This window comes from Engystomops pustulosus, chromosome 8 (assembly GCF_040894005.1).
Source record: "Engystomops pustulosus chromosome 8, aEngPut4.maternal, whole genome shotgun sequence".
Taxonomy (NCBI): Eukaryota; Metazoa; Chordata; class Amphibia; order Anura; family Leptodactylidae; genus Engystomops; species Engystomops pustulosus.
This window is the reverse complement of record NC_092418.1, coordinates 31,470,653-31,489,540: the sequence shown is the minus strand read 5'-3', so window position 1 is coordinate 31,489,540 and position 18,888 is coordinate 31,470,653. Positions and strand designations below refer to the sequence as shown.

General features: G+C 45.3%; 1 protein-coding gene across 3 annotated transcripts in view; it reads left to right on the top strand.

Annotated features, from left to right (window-relative positions):
• DNAH3 (dynein axonemal heavy chain 3) overlaps positions 1 to 18,888 on the top strand; it is a 272,966-nt gene that overhangs the window by 119,599 nt on the left and 134,479 nt on the right. For all 3 annotated transcript variants that reach the window (XM_072120542.1, XM_072120545.1, XM_072120544.1), the window contains exons 18-21: positions 1,337 to 1,481; positions 13,994 to 14,205; positions 14,326 to 14,417; positions 18,381 to 18,495. In XM_072120542.1, coding sequence (XP_071976643.1) covers positions 1,337 to 1,481; positions 13,994 to 14,205; positions 14,326 to 14,417; positions 18,381 to 18,495 — 564 coding nt within the window. The remainder of the gene's footprint in view (positions 1 to 1,336; positions 1,482 to 13,993; positions 14,206 to 14,325; positions 14,418 to 18,380; positions 18,496 to 18,888) is intronic.

Genomic DNA, 18,888 nt, shown 5'->3' with positions numbered 1-18,888 from the left:
TCACTACAAATTGCTCAGAATTGGCAAGTACATGCACTGCAGAAACTACAGCCACCAGCAGATCAACCAGAAATCAAATATATAGAACGCTACTGTAGGCTTCAAGAAGCTGTTTGTATTCTCCTATGGCTATTTTCTAGCCAAGTATCAAAGGAAGCACACTACTATGCCAGATGAGATGACACTGAGTTATTGCCTAATAGAAATCCAACCCCTACTGAATTTTGCCACTTCGGCCTTTGCTATGGATATGTGCGCCACTAAGCGCAGAACACAGCGGTCGCAAGTCTCACTACAAATTGCTCAGAATTGGCAAGTACATGCACTGCAGAAACTACAGCCACCAGCAGATCAACCAGAAATCAAATATATAGAACGCTACTGTAGGCTTCAAGAAGCTGTTTGTATTCTCCTATGGCTATTTTCTAGCCAAGTATCAAAGGAAGCACACTACTATGCCAGATGAGATGACACTGAGTTATTGCCTAATAGAAATCCAACCCCTACTGAATTTTCCCACTTCGGTCTTTGCTATGGATATGTGTGCCACTAAGAGCTAAACACAACGGTAGCAAGTCCCCCTGCTAATTCCTCACAAAATGGTAAAAGATGCAAATTAAAATAAAAAAAGTAGAACGTTATTGTAGCCCTAAGAAGGGCTGTTGGGTTCTTTGAGAATCACTCCTGCCTAACAGTAAGCTAATAGAACACTCTAACGCTTTCCCTGACCAGCAGCAGCTCTCTCCCTAGCGGCATCCAGAGACAGAATGATCCGAGCAGCGCGGGCAGCGGCTAGTCTATCCCAGGGTCACCTGATCTGGCCAGCCAACCACTGCTATCGACGTGTAAGGGTACCACGTCATGCTGGTTGGAGTGCAGAGTCTCCTGGCTTGTGATTGGCTCTGTTTCTGGCCGCCAAAAAGCAAAACGGCGGGAGCTGCCATTTTCTCGAGCGGGCGAAGTATTCGTCCGAGTAACGAGCAGTTTCGAGTACCCTAATGCTCGACCGAGCATCAAGCTCGGACGAGCATGTTCGCTCATCTCTAATTCTGATACTTCCCTGAACTTGCTGCATGTCTTTGGACCTCAAGATAGATACATAACAAATATCAAAGTAAATATCAGTTGAGAAGTGAGGGGGCAAATGAGCCTGATAATTACTTGTAGTATTGATTTACTGTATTCGAAGATTGTTAAAAATAAAGTAAGAACATTTATATTTTTAAACGATAAGTTGTGCTTTTCGCTATTCAGTTCAAGTTTCACTTGTAGCTTTTTGGTGAGCTGCAGATTTATCATGGTTGTCTCCCTAATAAAGTGGTGGTGATCTTTATAGGCTATCAATAAAGAAGAAGAGTTACTGGAATGGGAAAAAAGTCAATTTCCTTTGTTGCAAGAGACAATGACAAACAAGATGCCTTTTGAGCAACTCTGGGTGACCGCTTATAATTTCCATTGTAAATCCGAAGAATGGATGAATGGTGAGTCTTTTGCTTCTTTTCCAATGCAAATTGCTCTTTGAGTTCTATTATGTAAGCTAGAAAATGATAAATTTATACAAAATGACATCCTTAATTATTTGTAGATATTATTGATCCAGGACAATGGATGAAATGCCACCTGACATCATGAGATATTAACTGTATCTGCTCTTACCATCATGAGGCAGTGCACCTAGCAGCAGGGTTAGGTACCTACTAGAGATGAGCGAGCACTAAAATGCTCGGGTACTCGTTATTCGAGACGAAATTTTCCCGATGCTCGAGTGCTCGTCTCGAATAACGAACCCCATTGAAGTCAATGGGAGACTCGAGCATTTTTCAAGGGGACCAAGGCTCTGCACAGGGAAGCTTGGCCAAACACCTGGGAACCTCAGAAAAGGATGGAAACACCACGGAAATGGACAGGAAACAGCAGGGGCAGCATGCATGGATGCCTCTGAGGCTGCTTAATCGCACCATTATGCCAAAATTATGGGCAACAGCATGGCCATGACAGAGTGACAGAATGAAGCTAGATAGCATCTAAAACATGCAATAATTGACCCTGACACTATAGGGGACGGCATGCAGAGGCAGCGGCAGCAGGCTAGAGAGTGGCATGGCGACATACCCTAAATGGACTCAGGCTTCAAACCAATGGGTGGCAGAGAGGAACCAAAGGAGGTGAGCAAGAAGCGCTCAAATAATATCGGTACATGATAAAAGTTTGCCAGTATATTTTGTGGATTACACAGCAGGGTGGCGACAAAGTTAACATGGAAGCCATGAAAACAACCCAAAATTCTGCCTGACACAGCTCGTTTGATAAGGGGACCATGTATGGAGGCAGTGAACTAGTAGTAGATTAAAGGTTCTGCAGTTAAAACTATGTTAGTTGGATCTTGGCATGGAGTTGGCGCTCCGCTGCCAGGCGAGCTTTCGCCAATCCAAGCCCCTGTCTCTAGGCTACTCCCCAAACAGCACTTCTAAGAACCTTTTGTATAAGATCAAGTGTAGTAGCGTTCTTATAAGTTTAGGATATGGCGGGTGAGGGGAATGTAAACAGATGCGCAAGAAGCGCTGAAATAATATTGGTAAATGATAAAAGTTTATTAGTATATTTTGTGGATAACACAGCTGGGTGGCGACAAAGTTAACAACTTTGATGTGGAATCCATGAAAACAACCCAAATTTCTGCCTGACACACCTCGTTTGATAAAGGGACGATGTATGGAGGCAGCTATATGGACGACTTTTGGAGGTAGCAATGGAGACAACGTGGGGAGGCTGCTATGGAGACAATTTAATTTGGATAGTGCCTGTATGTGGCAGTCCCAAAAATTTTTCAAACCAGAGGAGCAGGTAGGTGGCCCTCCAGAAAAATAGAATAGATTGAGTGCCTGTATGTGGCAGTCCCAAAAAGTTTTCAAACCAGAGGAGCAGGTAGGTGGCCCTCCAGAAAAATTGAATAGATTGAGTGCCTGTATGTGGCAGTCCCAAAAAGTTTTCAAACCAGAGGAGCAGGTAGGTGGCCCTCCAGAAAAATTGAATAGATTGAGTGCCTGTATGTGGCAGTCCCAAAAAGTTTTCAAACCAGAGGAGCAGGTAGGTGGCCCTCCAGAAAAATTGAATAGATTGAGTGCCTGTATGTGGCAGTCCCAAAAAGTTTTCAAACCAGAGGAGCAGGTAGGTGGCCCTCCAGAAAAATGGAATCGATTGAGTGCCTGTATGTGGCAGTCCCAAAAAGTTTTCAAACCAGAGGAGCAGGTAGGTGGCCCTCCAGAAAAATAGAATAGATTGAGTGCCTGTATGTGGCACTCCCAAAAATTGTTTAAAACAGAGGAACGGGTCGGTGGCCCTCCAGAAAAATTGAATAGATTGAGTGCCTGTATGTGGCACTCCCAAAAATTGTTTAAAACAGAGGACCGGGTCGGTGGCCCTCCAGAAAAATTAAATGCATAAAGTACTATAGCAAGAGCCAGTGGGCCCTGTCAAAAAATAGCCAGTTTCCTCTGCTTTACTGTACAAAGAGGAGGAGAAGGAGGAAAATGAGGAGGAGGAGGAGTGGATCAATTATTCAGGTTGAGCTTCCTTCACCTGGTGGAGATTGGAAATTATGAGAAATCCAGGCTTTATTCATCTTAATAAGCGTCAGCCTGTCAGCGCTGTCAGTCGACAGGCGTGTACGCTTATCGGTGATGATGCCACCAGCTGCACTGAAAACCCGCTCGGACAAGACGCTAGCGGCAGGGCAGGCAAGAACCTCCAAGGCGTACAGCGCCAGTTCGTGCCACATGTCCAGCTTTGAAACCCAGTAGTTGTAGGGAGCTGTGTGATCATTTAGGACGATGGTATGGTCAGCTACGTACTCCCTCACCATCTTTCTGTAAAGATCAGCCCTACTCTGCCGAGACTGGGGACAGGTGACAGTGTCTTGCTGGGGTGACATAAAGCTGGCAAAAGCCTTGTAAAGCGTACCCTTGCCAGTGCTGGACAAGCTGCCTGCTCGCCTACTCTCCCTCGCTACTTGTCCCGCAGAACTACGCACTCTGCCGCTAGCGCTGTCAGAAGGGAAATACTGTTTCAGCTTGTGCACCAGGGCCTGCTGGTATTCATGCATTCTCACACTCCTTTCCTCTGCAGGGATGAGAGTGGAAAGATTTTGCTTGTACCGTGGGTCCAGGAGAGTGAACACCCAGTAATCGGTGCTGGAATAAATTCTTTGAACGCGAGGGTCACGGGATAGGCAGCCTAGCATGAAATCTGCCATATGCGCCAGAGTACCAACGCGTAAGAATTCACTCCCCTCACTGGCCTGACTGTCCATTTCCTCCTCCTCCAACTCCTCCAACTCCTCTTCTTCTGCCCATACACGCTGAACAGTAAAGGACTCAACAATGGTCCCCTCTTGTGTCTCGCCAACATTCTCCTCCTCTTCCTCCTCATCCTCCTCCACCTCCACCTCCTCCGATATGCGCTGAGTAACAGACCTAAGGGTGCTTTGGCTATCAACAAGGGAATCTTCTTCCCCCGTCTCTTGTGACGAGCGCAAAGCTTCCGACTTCATGCTGATCAGAGAGTTTTTCAACAGGCCAAGCAGCGGGATGGTGAGGCTGATGATGGCGGCATCGCCACTGACCATCTGTGTTGACTCCTCAAAGTTACTCAGCACCTGACAGATATCAGACATCCACGTCCACTCCTCATTGTAGACTTGAGGAAGCTGACTGACCTGACTACCAGTTCTGGTGGAAGTTGACATCTGGCAGTCTACAATGGCTCGGCGCTGCTGGTAAACTCTGGATAACATGGTCAGTGTTGAATTCCACCTCGTGGGCACGTCGCACAACAGTCGGTGAGCGGGCAGTTGGAGGCGGCGCTGCGCTGCCCTGAGAGTGGCAGCATCTGTGCTGGACTTCCTGAAATGCGCACAGATGCGGCGCACCTTCGTGAGCAAATCTGACAGATTGGGGTATGTCTTGAGGAAACGCTGAACTATCAGATTTAACACATGGGCCAGGCATGGCACATGTGTCAGTCTGCCGAGTTGCAGAGCCGCCACCAGGTTACGGCCGTTGTCACACACAACCATGCCTGGCTTCAGGTTCAGCGGTGCCAGCCACAGATCAGTCTGCGCCGTGATGCCCTGTAATAGCTCTTGGGCGGTGTGCCTTTTATCGCCTAGGCTCAGCAGTTTGAGCACCGCCTGCTGTCGCTTAGCGACGGCACTGCTGCTGTGCCTAGAGCTACCGACTGATGGCGCCGTGCCCACGGATGGTAGTTCGGAGGAGGAGGTGGAGGAGGGGTGGGAGGAGGAGGAGGCATAGTAGGCCTGAAACACCTGGACCGAGGTAGGCCCCGCAATCCTCGGCGTCGGCAGTATATGACCAGCCCCAGGGTCAGACTCGGTCCCAGCCTCCACCAAGTTAACCCAATGTGCCGTCAGCGATATATAGTGGCCCTGCCCGGCACCACTCGTCCACGTGTCCGTGGTCAGGTGGACCTTGTCAGAAACGGCGTTGGTCAGGGCACGGGTGATGTTGTCTGACACGTGCTGGTGCAGGGCTGGGACGGCACATCGGGAAAAGTAGTGGCGGCTGGGGACCGAATACCGAGGGGCGGCCGCCGCCATGAGGTTGCGAAAGGCCTCGGTCTCTACTAGCCTATAGGGCAGCATCTCCAGGCTAAGCAATCTGGAGATGTGCACATTAAGGGCTTGGGCGTGCGGGTGGGTTGCACTATATTTGCGTTTCCGCTCCAGCGTCTTGGGTATGGAGAGCTGAACGCTGGTGGATGCTGTGGAGGATCGTGGAGGCGACGATGGGGTTTTTGTGGCAGGGTCCTGGGCAGGGGGCTGACTATCAGCTGACACAGGGGAAGGAGCAGTGGTGTGCACGGCCGGAGGTGAACGGGCTTGTTGCCACTGAGTGGGGTGTTTAGCATTCATATGCCTGCGCATACTGGTGGTAGTTAAGCTAGTAGTGGTGGAACCCCTGCTGAGCCTGGTTTGGCAAATGTTGCACACCACAGTCCGTCGGTCATCCGGTGTTTCCTTAAAGAACCTCCAGACTTCTGAAGATCTAGCCCTCGCCGCAAGAGCCCTCGCCACGGGAGCTTCACTAGTTGACACATTTGGCGCTGATGCACCAGCTCTGGCCCTGCCTCTCCGTCTGGCCCCACCACTGCCTCTTCCAACCTGTTCTGGTCGAGGACTCTCCTCCGTCTCAGAAGCACTGTGTTCACCCGGCCTCTCAACCCAGCTTGGGTCTGTCACCTCATCATCCTCCGATCCCTCAGTCTGCTCCCCCCTCGGACTTCCTGCCCTGACAACAACTTCCCCACTGTCTGACAACCGTGTCTCCTCATCGTCGGACACCTCTTTACACACTTCCACTACGTCAAGAAGGTCATCATCACCCACAGACTGTGACTGGTGGAAAACCTGGGCATCGGAAAATTGCTCAGCAGCAACTGGACAAGTGGTTTGTGACTGTGGGAAGGGTCCAGAAAACAGTTCCTCAGAGTATGCCGGTTCAAATGCCAAATTTTCCTGGGAGGGGGCAGACTGGGGGGGAGGAGGCTGAGGTGCAGGAGCTGGAGGAGTGGCGATTTCGGTGACATGGGTGGACTGCGTGGAAGACTGACTGGTGGACAAATTGCTCGAAGCATTGTCAGCAATCCACGACATCACCTGTTCGCACTGTTCTGGCCTCAACAGTGCTCTACCACGAGTCCCAGTAACTTCAGACATGAACCTAGGGAGTGTAGCTCTGCGGCGTTCCCCTGCTCCCTCATAAGCAGGTGGTGTCTCACCCCGGCCAGGACCACGGCCTCTGACCCCTGCAGTAGTTGGACGCCCACGTCCCCGCCCTCGTCCTCTACCCCTAGCCCTCGGGTTAAACATTTTTAAAATGAGAGTTATAGCTTTATAACACTTTTTTTTGTGTTTTTTTTTTTTTTTTGTGTTTTTGAGTTTTTAAAACCAAACAATGCTATCCTATTGCTATGGCTATTTTCTAGCCAAGTATGAAAGCACACTACTATGCCAGATGAGATGACACCGAGTTATTAAACAAAATAAACGTAAAATAAAAAAGGACAAATGGCAGACTGTGCCTAATTGAAATCCAACCCCTACTAAATTTTCCCACTTCGGTCTTTGCAATGGATATGTGCGTCACTAAGCGCAAAACACAGCGGTCGCAAGTCTCACTACAAATTGCTGACAATTGGCTAGTAGATGCACTGCAGCAAGTACAGCCACCAGCAGATCAACCAGAAATCAAATATATAACGCTACTGTAGGCGTAAGCCGTTTGGATTCTCCTATGGCTATTTTCTAGCCAAGTATGAAAGCACACTACTATGCCAGATGAGATGACACCGAGTTATTAAACAAAATAAACGTAAAATAAAAAAGGACAAATGGCAGACTGTGCCTAATTGAAATCCAACCCCTACTAAATTTTCCCACTTCGGTCTTTGCAATGGATATGTGCGTCACTAAGCGCAAAACACAGCGGTCGCAAGTCTCACTACAAATTGCTGACAATTGGCTAGTAGATGCACTGCAGCAAGTACAGCCACCAGCAGATCAACCAGAAATCAAATATATAACGCTACTGTAGGCGTAAGCCGTTTGGATTCTCCTATGGCTATTTTCTAGCCAAGTATGAAAGCACACTACTATGCCAGATGAGATGACGCTGAGTTATTAAACAAAATAAACGTAAAATAAAAAAGGACAAATGGCAGACTGTGCCTAATTGAAATCCAACCCCTACTAAATTTTCCCACTTCGGTCTTTGCAATGGATATGTGCGTCACTAAGCGCAAAACACAGCGGTCGCAAGTCTCACTACAAATTGCTCACAATTGGCTAGTAGATGCACTGCAGCAAGTACAGCCACCAGCAGATCAACCAGAAATCAAATATATAACGCTACTGTAGGCGTAAGCCGTTTGGATTCTCCTATGGCTATTTTCTAGCCAAGTATGAAAGCACACTACTATGCCAGATGAGATGACGCTGAGTTATTAAACAAAATAAACGTAAAATAAAAAAGGACAAATGGCAGACTGTGCCTAATTGAAATCCAACCCCTACTAAATTTTCCCACTTCGGTCTTTGCAATGGATATGTGCGTCACTAAGCGCAAAACACAGCGGTCGCAAGTCTCACTACAAATTGCTCACAATTGGCTAGTAGATGCACTGCAGCAAGTACAGCCACCAGCAGATCAACCAGAAATCAAATATATAACGCTACTGTAGGCGTAAGCCGTTTGGATTCTCCTATGGCTATTTTCTAGCCAAGTATGAAAGCACACTACTATGCCAGATGAGATGACGCTGAGTTATTAAACAAAATAAACGTAAAATAAAAAAGGACAAATGGCAGACTGTGCCTAATTGAAATCCAACCCCTACTAAATTTTCCCACTTCGGTCTTTGCAATGGATATGTGCGTCACTAAGCGCAAAACACAGCGGTCGCAAGTCTCACTACAAATTGCTCACAATTGGCTAGTAGATGCACTGCAGCAAGTACAGCCACCAGCAGATCAACCAGAAATCAAATATATAACGCTACTGTAGGCGTAAGCCGTTTGGATTCTCCTATGGCTATTTTCTAGCCAAGTATGAAAGCACACTACTATGCCAGATGAGATGACGCTGAGTTATTAAACAAAATAAACGTAAAATAAAAAAGGACAAATGGCAGACTGTGCCTAATTGAAATCCAACCCCTACTAAATTTTCCCACTTCGGTCTTTGCAATGGATATGTGCGTCACTAAGCGCAAAACACAGCGGTCGCAAGTCTCACTACAAATTGCTCACAATTGGCTAGTAGATGCACTGCAGCAAGTACAGCCACCAGCAGATCAACCAGAAATCAAATATATAACGCTACTGTAGGCGTAAGCCGTTTGGATTCTCCTATGGCTATTTTCTAGCCAAGTATGAAAGCACACTACTATGCCAGATGAGATGACGCTGAGTTATTAAACAAAATAAACGTAAAATAAAAAAGGAAAAATGGCAGACTGTGCCTAATTGAAATCCAACCCCTACTAAATTTTCCCACTTTGGTGTTTGAGGTGGATATGTGTGCCACTAAGAGCTAAACACAACGGTAGCAAGTCCCCCTGCTAATTCCTCACAAAATGGTAAAAGATGCAAATAAAAAAAAAAAAAGTATAACGTTATTGTAGCCCTAAGAAGGGCTGTTGGGTTCTTGGAGAATCACTCCTGCCTAACAGTAAGCTAATAGAACACCCTAACGCTTTCCCTGACCAGCAGCAGCTCTCTCCCTAGCGGCATCCAGACACAGAATGATCCGAGCAGCGCGGGCAGCGGCTAGTCTATCCCAGGGTCACCTGATCTGGCCAGCCAACCACTGCTATCGACGTGTAAGGGTACCACGTCATGCTGGGTGGAGTGCAGAGTCTCCTGGCTTGTGATTGGCTCTGTTTCTGGCCGCCAAAAAGCAAAACGGCGGGAGCTGCCATTTTCTCGAGCGGGCGAAGTATTCGTCCGAGCAACGAGCAGTTTCGAGTACGCTAATGCTCGAACGAGCATCAAGCTCGGACGAGCATGTTCGCTTATCTCTAGTACCTACACATTACACGGCTATATCAGGGTCTGGTAACAAAACAACAATGCATTGGTATGTTGGAAAATGTATATATATATATATATATATATATATATATATATATATATATATATCTATTAACATATAACCTAATTTGTTACCATAAGTTCATGTTTGAAACATATATTTAGGAAATATTGAGTGACACTGTATGCATAAAAATACAAAATCTTGCATTTTTTCACTTTGGCCACTGTGCTCAATATCAGACCTGCTAATTCTGTGGTGGTTTTCTATACAGACGTCACCTCATTAACATCCCAACCAGCATAGCATTTCTGAAAAAGATAAAAAAAAGATTAGGGTGATGTCACATCTACTCCCTACCATGAGCAGTGACCTCTAAAAATTGATATCACTCACCCATCATTACATCACTACTGACAATAGATGATGTCACAGCTTATCTCCTCCCCCTCCCTGTACAGTGACCTCTATATAGATAACACTGACTGATCATTACATCACTACTGACAATAGATGATGTCACAGCTTATCTCCTCCCCCTCCCTGTACAATGACCTCTATATAGATAACACTGACCCATCATTACATCACTACTGACAATAGATGATGTCACAGCTTATCTCCTCCTCCCTGTACAATGACCTCTATATAGATAACACTGACCGATCATTACATCAATACTGACAATAGATGATGTCACAGCTTATCTCCTCCCCCTCCCTGTACAATGACCTCTATATAGATAACACTGACCCATCATTACATTACTACTGACAGTAGATGATGTCACAGCTTATCTCCTCCTCCCTGTGCAATGACCTCTATATAGATAACACTGACCAATCATTACATCACTACTGACAATAGATGATGTCACAGCTTATCTCCTCCCCCTCCCTGTACAATGACCTCTATATAGATAACACTGACCCATCATTACATCACTACTGACAATAGATGATGTCACAGCTTATCTCCTCCTCCCTTTACAATGACCTCTATATAGATAACACTGACCCATCATTACATCAATACTGACAATAGATGATGTCACAGCTTATCTCCTCCCCCTCCCTGTACAATGACCTCTATATAGATAACACTGACCAATCATTACATCACTACTGACAATAGATGATGTCACAGCTTATCTCCCCCCTCCCTGTACAGTGACCTCTATATAGATAACACTGACCCATCATTACATCACTACTGACAATAGATGATGTCACAGCTTATCTCCTCCCCCTCCCTGTACAATGACCTCTATATAGATAACACTGACCCATCATTACATCACTACTGACAATAGATGATGTCACAGCTTATCTCCTCCCCCTCCCTGTACAATGACCTCTATATAGATAACACTGACCCATCATTACATCACTACTGACAATAGATGATGTCTCAGCTTATCTCCCCCCTCCCTGTACAGTGACCTCTATATAGATAACACTGACCCATCATTACATCACTACTGACAATAGATGATGTCACAGCTTATCTCCTCCCCCTCCCTGTACAATGACCTCTATATAGATAACACTGACCCATCATTACATCACTACTGACAATAGATAATGTCACAGCTTATCTCCTCCCCCTCCCTGTACAATGACCTCTATATAGATAACACTGACCCATCATTACATCACTACTAACAATAGATAATGTCACAGCTTATCTCCCCCTTACTTCAACCACATTCTATTTCTATTTGTTTGCAGTCTCTTCAAAGTATATATAGACATAGTAATGTCCCCCACAGCCCCCCTGTAATGTCCCGCACAGCTCCCAGTAATGTGCCCCACAGTCCCCCTAATGTCCTCAGAGCCCCCAGTAACGTCCTCACAACCCCCAGGAATATTCTCCACAACCTGCCTAGAAATTTTCCTTTACAGCCACCCAATAATGTCCCCCACAGTACTTGCTCCCCCAGTAAGTCCTATAAGTACTTGGGTGTCCTCCTCATCAATAAACTGGAGTAGGCAGAGAACATAAACGCACTTCACAGGAAGGGTCAGAGCCGGCTACACCTGCTGAGGAGGCTGAGGGCATTCGGAGTGCGGGGGGCTCTTCTTAAGACCTTCTTCAACTCTGTAGTGGCATCAGCCATCTTCTTTAGTGTAGTCTGTTGGGGAAGCAGCATCTCAGCGAGGGAGAGGAGCAGACTGGACAAACTGATTAGGAAAGCCAGTTCTGTCCTGGGGGGTCCTCTTGACACAGTGCAGGTGGTAGCTGAGAGGAGGACACTGTGTAAGTTGAAGTCTATTCTGGAGAATAGCTCCCATCCCTTGCATGAGACTGTGGTGGCATTGGGGAGCACCTTCAGTGACTGACTGCTTAACCCCAAGTGTGAGAGGGAGCGTTATCGTAAGTCATTCCTCCCCGCTGCCATCAGGCTGTTCAACAAACAAGGCCCAAACAGAAGTAACCTGCGCCCCCCATCTAACCAGTCCCTGCAAGTCCCATCCACAAACTAAACATCAAACTGCCGATCATTGCTTGTCTCTTTTGTGTCTTTTTATCCCCCTTTTCTTTTTGTTCATTTATCCCTAATATTATTGTTGTCATAGTTTGTACTTCACTCTCTGTACCCTCTCTGCTGCTGTAACGCTGTGAATGCACAGTAATGTGCATCCCCTTCATAATGTAAAAATAAATAAACAATAATAATAAGATCTCTCTGTCTCCTGCTTTCTGTAGCGGAGCAGAGATGTCACAGCTCCATACTATATCACAGTAAAAGCCTGGGCAGCGGGACAAGAGTCCTGCTGAGCTGGGGATATGGGCGTCCCAGTATTAGATCTGTACTTGTGGTGGGTGATTTGGGCGGCTGCAAGAATCACCCACACGGACAGCCATTCTGCCCTAGCTGGGGCCCCTTTGCAGTTGCCCACATTGCTTGGGCGATTCGCCGCCCCTGGCTGTATGTATATAATGCAGACTGGTAGACTTTTTGTATTAGGCATGTGTAATCCTCACAATTATTTACCTCCTTTCTTCTAATAAAATTTTTACATTATAATTACCTAACAGCATGAATTCATTGACTGAAAATTATGAATAGATAATTTTTATGGCCGCCGTGTTCTCAGATTCAGAAGCGCGAGCTCATTCAGTCTGGCAGCTCCGATGTTCTCTATCAAAATGTGCTAGCACAAAAGATTAGATATACCACAATCCTGACTGCGTGTATTGGAAAGGATCAAAAGTGAATAATGCATTTATTGATCTGTTAAACAGTAAGTGAGGCATGCAATCAGTTTTGATGACACAGCTGCAAAACCTGCCCTGTATATCTCCATTCTATCCAAGAAGCACTTATCTCATTTTCCTAGACATTGATCTTCCATTTTGAGAGAAGTTAGAGAGTCTTTAGTCAATGCTTACTCCCAATCTGGAGGCACCATCTATCTTAACCCTCCATATACTGTATGTGTCTTGCTTCAAGTATTACAAGCAATTACCTTCCCTGGACATAACTAAATTGCAGCCACATGTCAGTTTCTTGGTTATGGCAGTGACCCAAGACCCCCAGTGACACCCAGGGCTGTATCTAAAGACTCATGGACCGTAAGGCAAAAGCTTCCCCCACATAACTATCCCCAGTATCAGTACTCTTCAGCAGCTCACATTACCCATTATTGCATGGGTAACAGCCATGTTTATTTGCACGTCAGGCCCCTCACCCTCATTTAATCTATGGGGGAGATTTATCAGTGCTTCTACGTCAGTTTTCTGGCCACAAAGGTCACTGGTTTTTACCGAAAAAACTACGCCAAGCCTGGCATAGTCCTGTCTGCTAGCACAGAACAGCTTGCAGATACATCAGGAGGTCTAACCCTCTTGATGTATCCATCTTGACATATTTGCCATAGTTTTTGAAATGGCATATTACTAATAGATCTTTTTTTACATGCAGCAGCTCAGCTCTATGTATGGTAGACACCTGTCTCCTAAAGGAGGAGTAAACATGTTGCAGCATGTGTCATAAATTTCAATGCACGGAGTAAGGTTGAAGGATTTTTTTGTACATAATCTATGAAAAGTCAATGGAGATCATGTAGTACAGCTTCTGGACCCTTCACTTATGGTGTCCCATCACTACAACCTCTATAGTTACCCCTATGCCTCTACCCTCCCAAAAAAAGGCGTAGAACACACAGAACAACCTGGTCATGTAATGACACCAGACAGTACAACATAGTGCTCAATATTTGCTGCTTAATTTGGACCCACTTATCACATGATAATCAGCCAACATGGCATAACTGCTGAGTCTTAGCGTATATTGTTTAAAGATAGAAAGAAAGGAACAATCCTTTCAAAACTTTTGGTTATGTACACAATTGTAATCTGTAATTTATCCTGTACTACAGGGGCTTTCCTAGATTTAAATGCAGAAGAGATCACAGAGGAGGTGGGGAACATGTGGAGAACCATGTACAAGCTGGCCAAGAGTTTTACAGACATGCCAGGACCCAGGCGGGTAGCCGAGAATGTGAAGTTCAAAATTGAGAAGTTTAAAGTGCACCTTCCCATTGTTTCAGTCATCTGTAACCGAGGGATGAAGCCTCGTCATTGGGAACAGGTGTATATTGATCATCATTTTTCTGATAGATTAGTGATTTTATAATGTATTGGTGATTGTATTTTTGCAACAAGGAGCTGTACAGCATTTTATCAAATGTTCTTTTCCCTTTCTTTTCAGATCAGTGAAATAGTAGGATTTGATATAACCCCAGAGCCTAATACATCCCTTATTAACATGCTGGAATATGGACTGTCTAAGTACATAGACAAGTAAGGAATTTACTTGCTGCCTTTACATCAGTTGGTTACATCAAGTAGTGACGCATTGTATAACCAGTTCTTTGTGTATGTGTACCTTTGAGTGATACTTAATGTCACAGGTAATTGTTACAGTTTCCTCCCATTATTTGTAGCCTTTTGTAGGCTACATTCACACGACTTTGTGCCTGGCGTACCATACCATGGTGGGCACACAATGCCGCCCGGGAAAGGAGGGTGCTGCTCATCCCCGCCCCTCTCCATAGCGATATATGGCGCGGTTCACCAATTGCCGTCTATGGGGGATGTATATACACTCAGCGGCCACTTTATTAGGTACACCATGCTAGTAACGGGTTGGACCCCCTTTTGCCTTCAGAACTGACTCAATTCTTCGTGGCATAGATTCAACAAGGTGCTGGAAGCTCCTCAGAGATTTTGGTCCATATTGACATGATGGCACCACACAGTTGCCGCAGATTTGTCGGCTGCACATCCATGATGCGAATCTCCCGTTCCACCACATCCCAAAGATGCTCTATTGGATTGAGATCTGGTGACTGTGGAGGCCATTTGAGTACAGTGAACTCATTGTCATGTTCAAGAAACCAGTCTGAGATGATTCCAGCTTTATGACATGGCGCATTATCCTGCTGAAAGTAGCCATCAGATGTTGGGTACATTGTGGTCATAAAGGGATGGACATGGTCAGCAACAATACTCAGGTAGGCTGTGGCGTTGCATCGATGCTCAATTGGTACCAAGGGGCCCAAAGAGTGCCAAGAAAATATTCCCCACACCATGACATCACCACCACCAGCCTGAACCGTTGATACAAGGCAGGATGGATCCATGCTTTCATGTTGTTGACGCCAAATTCTGACCCTACCATCCGAATGTCGCAGCAGAAATCGAGACTCATCAGACCAAGCAACGTTTTTCCAATCTTCTACTGTCCAATTTCGGCGAGCTTGTGGAAATTGTAGCCTCAGTTTCCTGTTCTTAGCTGAAAGGAGTGGCACCCGGTGTGGTCTTCTGCTGCTGTAGCCCATCTGCCTCAAAGTTCGACGTACTGTGCGTCCTTGGTTGTAACGGGTGGCGATTTGAGTGACTGTTGCCTTTCTATCAGCTCGAACCAGTCTGCCCATTCTCCTCTGACCTCTGGCATCAACAAGGCATTTCCGCCCACAGAACTGCCGCTCACTGGATGTTTTTTCTTTTTCGGACCATTCTCTGTAAACCCTAGAGATGGTTGTGCGTGAAAATCCCAGTAGATCAGCAGTTTCTGAAATACTCAGACCAGCCCTTCTGGCACCAACAACCATGCCACGTTCAAAGGCCTCAAATCACCTTTCTTCCCCATACTGATGCTCGGTTTGAACTGCAGGAGATTGTCTTGACCATGTCTACATGCCTAAATGCACTGAGTTGCCGCCATGTGATTGGCTGATTAGAAATTAAGTGTTAACGAGCAGTTGGATAGGTGTACCTAATAAAGTGTCCGGTGAGTGTACGTAGGCCGTATATATATGTCCCCCATACGGTCGTGTGAATAGTAAAGCAGCCTTAACAATACAGCAAATTGTAATTGGAAACAGTCAAGTCACTTGTCCATAAAGGATTTATACCAAAATCCATTGCTATCCATCCATCTGTTCAGTGGGGCTCAGACTGCTGGGACCCCAATCACGGAAAGGTACATCCAACATGGTGCAGCAGGCCGAGCATCCGGCATTACCCTTTATTCACTACTGTGCACTTTAGGAAATATACACTTTAGAAAACTGTGCACCTAGAGGCTGTGTTGGTTCGTGTTTCTAGCTAGCGCCACATTTATTACAGCAGGACATGTTCAATTTGCCGCTCCATCAATTGAAATTTGTACCTCCCTTCTTGCGATTGGTGGGGGTTACAGCAGTTGGACTCCCCACGGATAAGATTTTTATCCCCTAGGGATGGAGGATAACAGTTGAACTTCCTAAATCCTTAGGAGGGCTTTGGCCCTTGATAAATCTGCTGCCAGTGTTTTTTGCTGTGTGGATTGTTTGCGACAGTCGCATGAAAAGTTGCAAAAAAAAGCATCAAAAGTTGGGAGGAGACTGGTGTAAATTTGTGCCAAAACTATCTCGTAGATTAGCACCAAATCGCAAATCATCAATTAAGTCGTATTGTGAAACTAGTCTATGCAAATAATGAATTTGGTGCTAGCAGGGTCTGCGTTAACGTGACTTTGCACTGTCCTATGTTCATTTGGCGCCATGGAAGTCACAAAACAGTCTTTGTACCACAAGTGCGCCAAAACAAGGCCTAATATAGACAAAAAACACAATGATAAATTACTCCCAATGAATCAGCTCTAGTTTTTGCACTTTGACTTTTAATGGGCTTACAGGTTTGCTAAAGCCTGGAAATCCTGTGGATTGGAGATAAATGTTAAACTTGATATGACCTCTATAAAGCAGCAGTACAGAATAGAAAACAGAAAGATAATATTCAGGACGGGAATTTTCAAGTAGAACACTAAGGGACTTATCCTCCACAACGGGAGGAGGTTTGTTGACTCAGAGCCATCTGGAAACGTCCTGATATTTGCCTCCATATTGCGGGGCTTAGCTATTCTGCAGTATGCATTGATATATTACCCAGCAGTAATACAAGGGCCACAAGTTGCTGAAGTTCTCACACTGCATGTGGTTATGCAGTATAAGATGTGTAATTGCCCATCTTCTGATAATCCCTTATCTAACATGTACTCTCTATTCACACTTAACATGTGAAGCATGTAACAGAGCCATTGCCAGGGTTTCTGTAATCGCAAGAACTAGAGGAACGGGATTTTTGATTATCTACGTGTCCCATTTCTACAATCCAAATTTTAATTTCACAAACAAAAAGTAAACAACATATGTTATACAGGGAGGAATTACAGAACTGAGAGGGCCTCACACTGTGCGAGAAATTTCCTTCTAGAGTTAATTAGGTTGAAATAGTGTTCTTATGTGTGTACAGATTTGTGTTAAAGCTTGAGACCCCCTTTGGGGTGAAGGATCTGGGGGGATCCTTCAACCTAAAGGGGGTCTCAAGCTTAGTACTCTTAAGTGATCACAAAGGGTGTGCCCCCTGCAACTAGGTTTTTTTAGCCCCCCCCCCCCTCCCCATGAGGGTAGGTAGCTTGAGGAAACTTGGAAGCTGTTTTTAGTGTACCTACAACGCTGCCATGGGATATGAAGTATTACACAGTTATAAAAAGCAGTTGATGATTAGATTCATGCTGCAGCCTTTTGCTCTGTACCAGCTTATTAACCCAAAATTATTTATTTCGGCACATTAAAAATGGGTGACATCAGAGAAGCCATTTAGTTTGGGGTAAACTCAGGCTCATCTGCCAAGATCAGAAGGGCAAGATTCGCTCAACTTCAAAGGAAACCTACCACTTGAAGTGGTAGGTGTAAAAAGGAAATCCCGAGCACCAGCTCAGGGTGAGCTGGTGCCGGAGCTTATTTTTGTTAGTGTTTTAAACCGCTGTATCACGGTTTAAAACACTTTTTAAACTTTATAGCCGAGGCTGCTTCGGCGCACGGTGATACGCGCTCGGCACACCATGCGTGCGCGGCTACATAGGAAGTGAAGGAGAGCCCAGCGCAAGGTCGCGCTCATGGTGCGCCGAGCGCATACCTCAGTGCACTGAAGCAGCTTCAGCTACAAAGTTTAAAAAGGATCATCTGGAAAGGAGCACAAACATTTTCACATGATAAAGGTTACGTTTCATTTTTCCCTTTATGATAACTTGAACGGATGGATGATCAAAATAGTGCAGTATAATAATGTAGAGTTAGGGTTATACTGCAGATATTCACAACACAAGGGTTCTATATTTTTAGAAATGATATGACTCTACTGAACATACAGTATCTGTAATAAAGGTGAAAATTCAGATTATGACTAGTAATATTGTATATAATGTGCAAATTGCAGACTTGAGCAGATCGGAGCATCAGCAAGCAAAGAGTATTCTTTGGAGAAAGCCATGGAAAAGATGAAGTCAGAATGGTCTGCAATGATCTTCAACTTTGTCCAGTATCGCGATACAGTAAGTCACGATCTATTGATTCATGAGGTCATACACAGGTGTTTTCCACAGCCCCATGTGTGAGCCGATGGCCCGAGCAACACCCAATTGAACAGGTCCTTTTTTTCATGCGTCTTTTCTACTTTCATTGGCTGTTTACACACAGGAAGCAAACAATGCACCATGGGTCTGTTTTTTGTAGCCTGAGAATGCTAGGCTTAGCGATACTGCTAGCACATCCTAAAAGGTTTATTTGCAGTGTTACACTTTCAGTTACATTCAGTTAAAAATTAGTAAATGCATCTTCATTTATACGCATCTCTTCCATTTTGTAGTTGAATGTGCCCAATTAAATCAGATGTCTTAGCTCCACTGTAGATATTCTGTAATCATTTCAAAGTCCTTCATGACCAA